This window comes from Musa acuminata, chromosome BXJ3-3 (genome assembly GCF_036884655.1).
Source record: "Musa acuminata AAA Group cultivar baxijiao chromosome BXJ3-3, Cavendish_Baxijiao_AAA, whole genome shotgun sequence".
Taxonomy (NCBI): Eukaryota; Viridiplantae; Streptophyta; class Magnoliopsida; order Zingiberales; family Musaceae; genus Musa; species Musa acuminata.
The window spans coordinates 8,011,755-8,022,500 of record NC_088351.1 but is presented as its reverse complement, the minus strand read 5'-3'; the positions used below and the strand labels follow the sequence as shown (position 1 = coordinate 8,022,500).

General features: G+C 40.1%; 2 protein-coding genes across 2 annotated transcripts in view; both read left to right on the top strand.

Annotated features, from left to right (window-relative positions):
• The window catches only part of LOC103977865 (uncharacterized), a 4,734-nt gene extending 2,067 nt beyond the window's left edge, over positions 1–2,667 (top strand). Inside the window, exons 3-4 of the mRNA XM_009393511.3 lie at positions 535–909; positions 2,403–2,667. Of these exons, the coding sequence (XP_009391786.2) occupies positions 535–909; positions 2,403–2,531 (504 nt within the window). The 3' untranslated portion in view covers positions 2,532–2,667. The remainder of the gene's footprint in view (positions 1–534; positions 910–2,402) is intronic.
• Positions 2,668–8,741: 6,074 nt separating this feature from the next.
• LOC135632742 (probable E3 ubiquitin-protein ligase XERICO) lies at positions 8,742–10,313 on the top strand. The gene is made up of 2 exons (XM_065141491.1): positions 8,742–8,902; positions 9,579–10,313. Exon 2 carries the CDS (start codon positions 9,663–9,665, stop codon positions 10,128–10,130), a length of 468 nt encoding a protein of 155 aa, XP_064997563.1. The 5' UTR covers positions 8,742–8,902; positions 9,579–9,662; the 3' UTR covers positions 10,131–10,313.
• Positions 10,314–10,746: the final 433 nt, after the last annotated feature.

Below are 10,746 nucleotides of genomic sequence, written 5' to 3'. Positions count from 1 at the left end.
TTGTATTATTGTATATTTATATGCTTTCCGTTTTGCATGTGTGCATATGAATCCTCTATTAATGGATGTGGGTGTAAGTAAATGGGAGGATGGATGTGTGTGTGTACATGTACTTGTGTGCATGCATGTTCTTGTGGTACAAATAAGAGAACTCAAACTTCTTTGATGAGGACATATATGTAGATAAACATAATTGATATTACAGAAAATTTATTATCGAATTGAAGGAATATACTCGAACTTTTTGGTCTAGGAAGTTTGATTGTACTGTTAAGAAAATTAAAGATGTTTATGTGATGATAGTTTGTCATAAATCATGACAGGTTAGTGTAAGAAAAAAATTATTCGTTGTTTAGCTGTTGAACTTTTTCACAAGTGACATCACGTACAATTTAATATTTCCATGTTGCATTATCTAACTGTAAATATCATGTTTTAGGCCATCCTCCTATTGTAGCATTATAATATGCTTTATCTCCTTTTATATTTTCATGGACGAAGACAATTGAGTTGAGAACTTGCTATTCATCTTAGGTGTCAATCTTTATCCTGCAAAATTATGAGCCTCCTCTTGCCGCATGTGTCACCAATGAACTATTGGCATCATTTTCTAATGAGACTACAGTAGTACTTCCATTTGTGATGAAAGCACTGAAGATCAACAGGGAAGAAATGAATGGACAATTGGTTGATCAGGAAGTGACACTCTATGCTGCCAAAATAGGTGGAATATCTGAACTTACCAAGGCCATGATTAGTGGAGCTATCAGTGCACCTCCATCCTTGCAAATTCATTGTGAACTGTTGGCTTGTTTGCTGCTGATGGCACGAATTTTAAGTTTGCCAACAGTTCTTATTGCAGCAGGTGGTCAACATTCTAATAGAAAGTCTAGCAATCCTGAGCTTGAGGTACATGAAAATGCTCCAATTTTATGTTTTGGTGATTTCTTCTTACTTTGGATTTTCTTTGCTATTTACATCTCCAGATATAAACTACTTGTTTATGAGTACCACATGCTGAATAATCAAATGGTTTCTGCTGCCTAACTAGGAGAAAACTTTAAATGAAGGGGAGTTGAGATAATCATATTATTTTACCAGTTCTTAAAGGAAAAACATGAACTAAAGTCCAACTAGATTATGAAGACAAGAAGATTCCTACTATGAAGACGTAAACATTTCAGAAATTTGCTGTCAAACTATGCAACTATAAAATATATCAGTGACAAGTGCAAATGCCCCCTTTTGGAAATTAAGCTTGATGCAGCCATGTGATCCACTGATGGTTTTTCATGGATGTCTACAGATGAAATGAATCCTGATGATTTTTTTTCCTTGTTTAAAATGAAGCAAATTCCAATGTATTCTAAAATGTTTTGATGTTAGTTAGCAATCTTCCTTCCAGTACATAATATGGTTTGAGAAGTACTGTAACTTGGAGTTTCCTCCTCGATGTGTTTCTCGAACAATAGTTCATCCATACATAACATGTTCTACCTCTGTGCACCATGTGAATGCTTTTCCATGTTAAATCTTGAATATCAACAAATGGCCTTAATTGTTACGTAATTGGAAAATTTTGGTCTTTAATTCTTATGAACACTCATCAATTCCCATCTATGGAGATATGGCATGAATCATGTTGTGTTCCATTGATGTCATGTCATCCCAGGAGAGCTCCATCAGGAAAAAGTAAAAAAAAGAAAGATAACACTAGTAACTAACAAATAAACATGCTAAATTAGTGGCCCCACAAGTTGACCAAGCTTGTTAACAGGAGCAATCAATGAATCACATCCAGGTGGGCAACTTTGATCATATTTTATGACTAGTGAATACCAAGACATACATTTAATATTCATTTACTTAGATGCTACCATGTGATTAGTGATATTATCTATCAGCAGATTAGCTGTAGAGTGTAATTAATTAACTCATGATTAATTGTGTTCAACCCTTTCAGCAGGGTCTTTGAATTTCAATTTTTTTCTGAAACTTATTTTGGGCTTCCCACTAGTATGTCTTATTAATTGACCGAGAGGAAAATTTTGAACTTTTGGATTGCATTTCATATTTCATCAGGGAAGTTAGAAAGAAAAGAGAACAAAATTCTAATATAATCTTTTGCCATTAGACCTAGAAGTACTGTCTCCATTTATTTGGATCAGGCTTAGAGGTTTCTAACTTTGTTGTTTATGTTTTCTTTAAGTTGCAGCAGTCAGAAAATTTCTCCTGGCAGTTAAGCCAGGCAAGAATTACTTTGTCACTATGCAGAAATCCAATAGTTCATTCTGCTTCTGTATCCATACTTTTTGCAACTGCCTTTGGATCTAACTACTTGCTTTGTGCTTCTCAAAGCATGCTTTCACCTTTTCCAAATTCCTCCTATTTGTCAATTTCAGGCACTGTATGAACTGGGGCAGTTAGTAGCAAGCAATCTTGGTCTTTGCTTCTCCAAAGACAAAATTCAACAAAAGCACCCCACGAAGTCAACTAGTGTTCAAGAACCATGGCGTGCGTTATATGGATGAGCTTTTTTGGCAATCTATTTGTGTTAAAAATGATAATTTCATGGCATTTTGTTGGCAAAACATCTTCTGATTCGTGTTATATGTAGACGATTCGCCAGTTCTTATGTGGTAAGAGAGTGAATCACCCTACCGATAACAGGTGCTGTTCTCTCTCTTAGGCAATTTTGTTCATTCTCCCCAAACGCATTTATCATGTGGATATATATATCCAATTTCTAAGATAATATTCTTGTTAGTTATAGGGCTCTAAACACCTTGATAATGGCAGTTAGACAGCACCATTAGCGTGGTTGTGAAATCTGAAAGGTAAAACTTCTAATCATGGATTCATAACGGTCGATGGATATTTATCCATCTACGTGGATTAATTGCTGCATCGTTTGTTCTATGGAACGATGATCTTTAACATCACCAGCTTTGACACACTGATTAATTTCATGGATTCAACTCGAGTCTAACCTAACTTGATCCACTTTAAAATCCATTAGCGTATGACACCGCTGAATAAATGGAACCCATCCATCGAAAATTAGGAGTGCACGGTCTGTTACCCGTTCACCTTACCTGCTAAAACTTCCCTTCCAAACAAACCGAAGGGGACGAGAATGGCAGTGAGACGATCTCGGATCTCAAATCTCAAATGGGAGGCCTCCTTCCCCGTCAAGCCATCCTCCAATGCTCCGCCCCTCGCTTCACTGCTCGAACCATCTCTACCTTAAGCTGCCCGCCTACGGAGCGTCGGCTGGTTCGATAAGATCAAGGTCGCCTTCATCGGCAAGCTCTCGTCGGACCTCCAAAACCTCCTCCTCTCTCATTGGTGAGAAGCAGAAGAAATTCGTCTATTTCCAACCGTCTTTTGGTTTTTAGTTTTGATTAAGTGATTGCCAAATGGTTTCATTGCTGGGATTTTGCTTTGGTGCTCTGTTGATTGTGCCGATCAGATGGAGAAGATGGAGAAGGCAAGGACGCTGGGATCGTTCAAGACGTTCGAGGTGGGCCGGTGCGGCGAGGATACCGTCTCCGACGCGTTCAAACAGCATTCTGCGATCCTCCGTTACGTCGGGGTCGTCGATCCCTTTGCTGAGGTTTGATTTGATTTATACGCTTATGGTTGGAGTCTTTATGTTTATTTATCTGAAAGAGGATAGTTTCACACCCGAAGATCATATTTTAGTAGTATAAATAAGTGTTATGTGTTTGCACAAAGAAGTAATAGGTTAAGTGCATATAATAGTAGAACCATAAAACTAAAACAACGAATGCTTGAAGATCCAAGTCAACATGAAGGATTTCCAACCATTGATGTCTTACCTGAAAAGAATAAAAAATTATAATTAGAAAACAAAAACTAAAGTTAGCAATTAGAGGAACAATAAGATTCGGAAAAAGAGTATTCTGACACAAAGAAATATGAGAAGTTAGAGGAATATTATGTTAATCATACAGAAATTCATAAAGGAATTCAGGATGAAAAAATTGTAAAGGAAGTTCAAAATTATATTCGGAAATAACACAAATAAAAAATATGAAAGCAATCTTGGAATATCAACTTGAGCATTACTACTTTATATGTTATCCAGCAACAGCATTTATACCGGTATCATTACTATTCTGGGAAGAAATAATATCTCCAAATCATCACAGAGAATATTACCAGAATCACAATGTTAACCGAGAATATGAAAGCATAATTATAGCTGAAACCTTTGGGATTAGAAAAACTAAAAAAATATTTTTTTTTTAAAAATGGTACATTGAAAATGAGACAAACTCAGAAATGGTAAAAGATTATCATATTTTCTTTAACGAGGACTAGAGGAAGAACTAAGCATCTATAGATACATTCCAAAAATCGAGAGAATATTCATTATAAACTTAAAACAGTTATACTGTCTATCAGCATAAGAGCAATCTTGTTAAGCAGAATGAACCAAGAATGAACAAATGGTCCTTGGATATTCGTAATTTTTAATTCATTCCTCGGACAACTTTCCATTCACTTTTGTACAATTAGATCTCATTGAAGCCAACCGAGGAATCAATCAGGAAGTGCAAGGCACATTATATTGTGGATGACAGAGTTCAGTATGGAATGATGCTTGTAGCTGAGGGCCCATGGTATGAACTATGAAGTTTATTTCGACAAATTGAGACTGTATTCACTTGTGTTGTTGCTTGGGTTTCTTGATGTTTTCTAATTTATTGCAGCACATGAATGATGGTTTCCTATGGAAACTCGTCTTCAATCTCCAGTTCAGCTCCTCTGACTGTACCATCACGAACCATACAGCATATGGTTCCGCAAGTAATTTTATTGTTTTGCATCTCAATTCATTAAAATTTGGTACTGAATAATCTGAAGAGCATTGATCGTAGTACTCCACAATGCACACACACGCTAGAGCGTGAACGAACAACGAGAGAAAAGGGGAAAAGAACTTAAAAGTAGGTTAATCTTGCTTCAGCTTGGAAGCATGAAGGTGCTGTGGAATGACTTGAAACAGAAAGAAGCTTGCAGATCGAATCCGTCCGGGAAGGTTGCAAACCTGGTAAGTTGTAGCATAAGTATCTCCCCTTTAAGTTACAAAAAAGGCTGAGGTTTTGTTTACTGCATTAGGAATTTCAGGTTGGATAACCCAATAATAATGTTAAAGGCAAAAGTTGCTATTTCAGGGTTGAACTGGTGCAAGTGCGAGGTTAGTCGAAATTACAAGTGAATGCTTCAATTGTAGGTTTCGGAAGTTCAAAATCATGTGAACTTGTATTTATCATGAAGCAAAAGTAAAGGTGGATAATTAGTTCAAATTTACGTGGAAATAACAAGGCTTCTTTGGACTTTTATATGCTAACTCATTGGTGCCCTGATCACATAATGTAGTTAGATTTCAACTCTGGTGGGGCATGATACCCCTCTTCTTTTTGCCTTCATCATGGTAATCTCTCTCCTTCAATTACATGGTAAGACTTGAGCATGATAAAACACTGCTAAGGTGTGTAATTATACACATTTCATCTGTGTAAACAGGACTGAGGAAGACTTTTGGGATATCATTTTCTTGTGCTTGATGTGTGGGTCTCACGGTCATTTCACCCAGAAAAGATAAAAAGGAAAGCTCTCGCCTTCCTTCTAATCTTCTGATTCCGAGTATGGCTGCTTTCCGTGGTGGGGTGTACTCATCATGCTATCTGCCGGTCCTGCCACTACCAACGAACGGTAAGGGCTTCTCTATCTGACATAGATTTCTGAACTTGATTGAATTGAATGGTAGGACTGACAAAAAAAATCGAGAATTGATTCATTACCTAGTTCGATTCATTTATAGGATTAGTTATATTAATAGAAAGGACCGATCAGTTCTAGTAACGCTCGTGAATTTTGGTCGGATTGGATAATATTGATGTGACTTTGTATTATAGTTAAGATTATCTAAATATCTTTAACTTCAAATTTTTAATTATTTGTTATGTAGGAATTTACCTTAATTTTGAATTAAGATTAAGGTGAGAAAGCTTCCCTTCTTTGGTAATTGTCTTCCGTTCTTTTCGTTACTCATCTCCTTCCGCCTTATTCTCTCTCCACACCTCTCTTTTTAATCATTCAATCTTTTCTATTCTTCTATCTTTGGTTACAATTTAGCAGACGATAAATCGCTATTCAGGTTGTCCGTCAGCAGCAGAGCAGACTTTTTGAGAATGTGATCCTTTATTTACAAGTTACCTCCTAAAAGAGAGTCCAGTTTCGAACAGGGATTGGGCTTGATCAATGTAAATAAGAACAGTGTCAGCGGTTGTTTGGAACCTCCGGAGAATGGTTGAACCATCGACATTTGAGGGTGCAGGCAAAAGATAGATGAACTGGAAGCTGTTGATGGTCACAGTTCCTGGATAAGATAGATCATCTTCAACTACCATCTGGGCTGGGCTTCGAAGACCTATTTAGTCCATTCATGAAACTCCAAATATTTAATTTAATTGTTTTTCCTGAACACGTTCAAGTTCATGATATCTTTGCTTTCGTAATGAGTGGGTCCCAGGTGGGACCGGTTGCTGCTCCTGCGGGTGGGTTACGGAGTAACGCACGAACGAGTAGGACAAGCATCGCCTCGAACTGGAATGTTCTGCTCCCTAAGACAGGACAACACACCCGAAGCCGGCACGTGATACGCCAGGGTCGCGGTCGCTCCACGTCACGCGCTCCACCGACCGCGCGCGATGTGAGGTGGCCCCTCCCTCCATGTGATGATAACGTGGCGATGATTGACCAACTTTCTCTGCGCGTAAGTCCAACGCGTCTCATCGACTCGACGCCAGCATGTAACGTGCAGGAGTGTCATTGTGAGAGCCGTCTCTAATCGTAACTCTTTGAACGAGGTATGCACTACAAGATCACTGGATACCATCGAGTGGTCCAAACCTCAATCAATTAAGCTGCTGCTGCTGCCTTTCTTCCTACTTTGGGATCTTCGTATCTGTGTTTTCTTTCTTTGTATTCTTGGTGACTGTTGGGTTTTACACGTACAGGAGAAAAGGAGTGCTCGACTCAAGATATGGGGAAGATTTGTGCCCTGAAGTAGTTTTATACTTCAAATGCTGACCCAGTCATGCAACTTGTGAGATGCATTTATGCAAACAACTAGCGGTAAGAAGATTGTTTATTAGGAGTGGTGGAGTTAAAGACACTGTGTGAAATGTCTAGGTTCAATGAGTCTTCCCCATGAAAAGACAAGCTTGATTAGATAGATGGCTTGCAGGAAAGTGACTGATGCTAATATCAACATGTACAGCTAAACTGGAAAGGAAGTAGGATGTTGATCTACCACAAATCCAGTAGGAGTCTCGATGAAACGACGATAAGATCTGCACGGGGCCTCTGTCAGCGACATGATGGGGTCTCTCATGCCCCATCTCCGTCGTGCTAGAACAAGCTCAACCCTTGAAAGTGTGTTTAACAGTCTCTCTGTCCAGGACAACACAGCTGGTTAACGTCATACAAATTAGCCCATGTTTTGGATGATGTGCACGTGGCAAGAGCCTGTTGTGTTCATCGGTTGTCCGTCCTTTTGTGTCGAACTCTCAGAACATTCAAATGAGCCACACGTTCTCCAACAGTGGAGGAGGTGAAGTAGCGAACCTTCTCGTCGTCCGACTGAACCCACGGGGAAGTCGAGAAAGGAGACTAGTGATGACCGAGACGTGTATGTGTCGCGCAGTCACGGGGCATTACTGGGTCTAACCTTTTGCATGAAGCCACGTAGAAAGCATGCGACTGTGTGGGAGCCATGAATACGAAAACTACCATTATAGCTCTGACATGATACAGCGTGGTGGGGCTTCATAAGTTGACATGTGTCATCGAAGGAGCACCATGGACGCAAATATTGGACTAATCCTGTGCCTCGTTGGCAATGCTTGATAAGCTCAGAAATAAATGCAACACAAGAATAAATAAATAAATAAATTGTGGTGGTTTGCATGAAATTATGTCTTGGCATCTCCTCCATCATCTGCATGATTAAGATGAGGAATCAATGATACATGTGAGCACAAATAGAGAATGAATATATGGTGTTCATTTCTATATATTAACTCTGTCATGATTGAGTGCTTTGGGTGCACGTCATTTGGAAGAAGACGGAAGCCAAATGACATGAAAGAGTTTAGTAAACTGAAAATAAACCTAACAAATTTCTTTTCAATGTCAATTAGCATTAAAATTTTCCAACTAACATATTATTCTTCCAAATTGTTTGGCTGTACTAAAATACTTTTAGATGTCAAACTTCTAATATTTGCATTAATAATTCCTTAAATAAAGGAGAAATTTTGTGAATCCCTTTTTTTCTATTTAAAAAAAATATATGTACTGATTTAGTGAATTAGATCCTACATCGGACGGTGGAAAAATCTTATATCATGTTTCCTTTATATACTGTGGAGCACACCGTACGCTTCTTGATGACCACATTAGCATTGCATGTCTTAGGTATAATACTATTAAGTAGATCACTTTCGTACTAACTCGTTGGAACTCATAACTTTACCTGCCTATTCATTGGATAATGAAGCTGGATTTTTCTCCCTCTGGGAACATTGGTGTGGCGATGAGTAAGTTAAGTGGCACGCGCGTGGAAAGGAAAGAAGGCAAAGAAAGCGTGTAAACCAAACCGAAGTGAGCTTGACAAGTGACGCAACGCCAGGCAGCAAAGTTCCAGAGGCGGAAGCGGGCCGAGAAAGCTGAGAGCCGTGAGGCTACTGCTCCCGGATCTATAAATAAAGCCACCGCTCTGTCGCTCCTCAGCTGCCCTCTTATCTCCCCCTGTTTGGTCGGAAGAGGAGTCCAACCGAAGAAGAGAGAACCGTGCCATTAAAGTGTATGTGCTTTGGGTTTACTTTTTATCATCTTGTTCATGGTAGTCAGCCAATCTGGCGTTTTGGAGCACAGAGATAGGATCTTTTTTGTTTGGGAAGCTTGTTTCTTGTATAAAAGTTCGATCTTTGTTGGGTGTGCGGTATCGGTTGATCTAGTTCCCTTTCTGGTTTAATCGAGTTCTTTTGGCCTTCTCCTAGATGGAAAACCTAGATGTCTCTTTTTGTTATCTCTGTAATCGTTCTCGATCCGTTTATAAGCCGATCCTTTCGCCCCCTCGAATTCCTTCGGGGTTATATAAGGCTTGTGGCGCGAATACTTTGATTTTGCCCAAATAAAAGCTCTTTTTTCTTTTATTTTCTTCCGATCTCATTCTATCTTCTATATTTGTCTGACTGTTTCACGGCAGAAGCGAAATCTTTTTGCCTTCATTTTTTATTTGAAGGCGATCTGGAGTTGTTCGAGCTAAAAAAAAAATATTAGATTGCAAACTGTTCGTTCCTTTTCTTTAGCCTTCAGCATACGAGAATTACCAAATACCTATGCATCAGATCGCTGAGTGGTTCGCTAGAGCAAGTATATGAGATTTTGAATGGTTCCGAATCTTTTCTTGATCGTTCTCTCAATAGATTATCACTCAAAATCTCAGCTTTTCTCATGAAATCCAACTTTTGTCGCAGATCGAAGCCAATCGGATCCCAACCGTGTTCTTTGATCCCAAATCTGCTAGAGGACGAGTCCTCCGAGCTGCTAATCCGGCGTCCATGGGGCTGTCGAGCCTGCCGACCCCATCCGAGAGCGTGCTCACCCTCGTTCTCGTCAACACCGCTGTCACCGTTGCCATCCTCAAGGAGCTCCTCCGCTCCGTACTCCACCTCCTCCGCCTCCGCGTGCCGCCGCCTCCTCCTCCGCCGGCCGAGGGGGGGCCCGAGTCCAGCATCACCGACCGATTCCGCAGCCGGTCCAGGCCGATCACGTTCGGCTCGGCCCTGGGGCGGAGGCGTGCACAGGCCGATCGGCTCGCGGACTGCCGGGTCTGTCTCGCCCGGTTCGAGCCGGAGTCCGTGGTGAACCGGCTCCCCTGCGGACACCTCTTCCACAGAGCCTGCCTGGAGACGTGGCTCGACTACCACCACGCCACGTGTCCTCTATGTCGCACCCACGTCCTCCAGGGCGAGGACTCCACCGTCTCGCCCTCCTCCGTCATTGCTTCCTCTTGGACATGGTTTTAGGCGGGCGGAGCCTCGCGTGAAAGAGAGCCATGGGTGTGGTGGGTGGTGTGTGTTGTTGTTTCCCTCCGTTTGATGATGGTGGCGTTTGGTGTGGTGACATTTCTTTTTTCTCCTTTTTCGTCCTTGTAAATATTAAAATAGTTGTGTGTACAGCCACGATGTAATCTAATTTATTCTTACCAATCACTGTCTCTTACTTTTGGAGGCCAAAACTTTCTCTTTTTTTTAGATTTTAATTTCTGTATTGGAAAAAAAAAATATCAAAATTGCATTGGATTTCCATCCTTTGATGTACTAAAAAGATCTATTGACATGGTTTACTGTTCCAAGAGAACATTCTTTGCCATGGTTACATCTGCAATAGAAAAATATTTTAACATTCTTTGCCATGGTTCCAACAGCATTACGAAAGCAATTCACCAGTGTCACATCTGCAATAGAAAAATCCCAGCTTTACGGCTATAGCAATTCACCGTATTAAAATGCGGATCCTTTTTTTTTCTCTTCGGATCTTTTCGGACTAACTAGATTGATAATTTTAGGAAAAGAGTTAAGGAGATTTTCTCCCATCAATGTTATCTCAAGTAATCGTTGTAATCGTATTTTAAGTGTACTT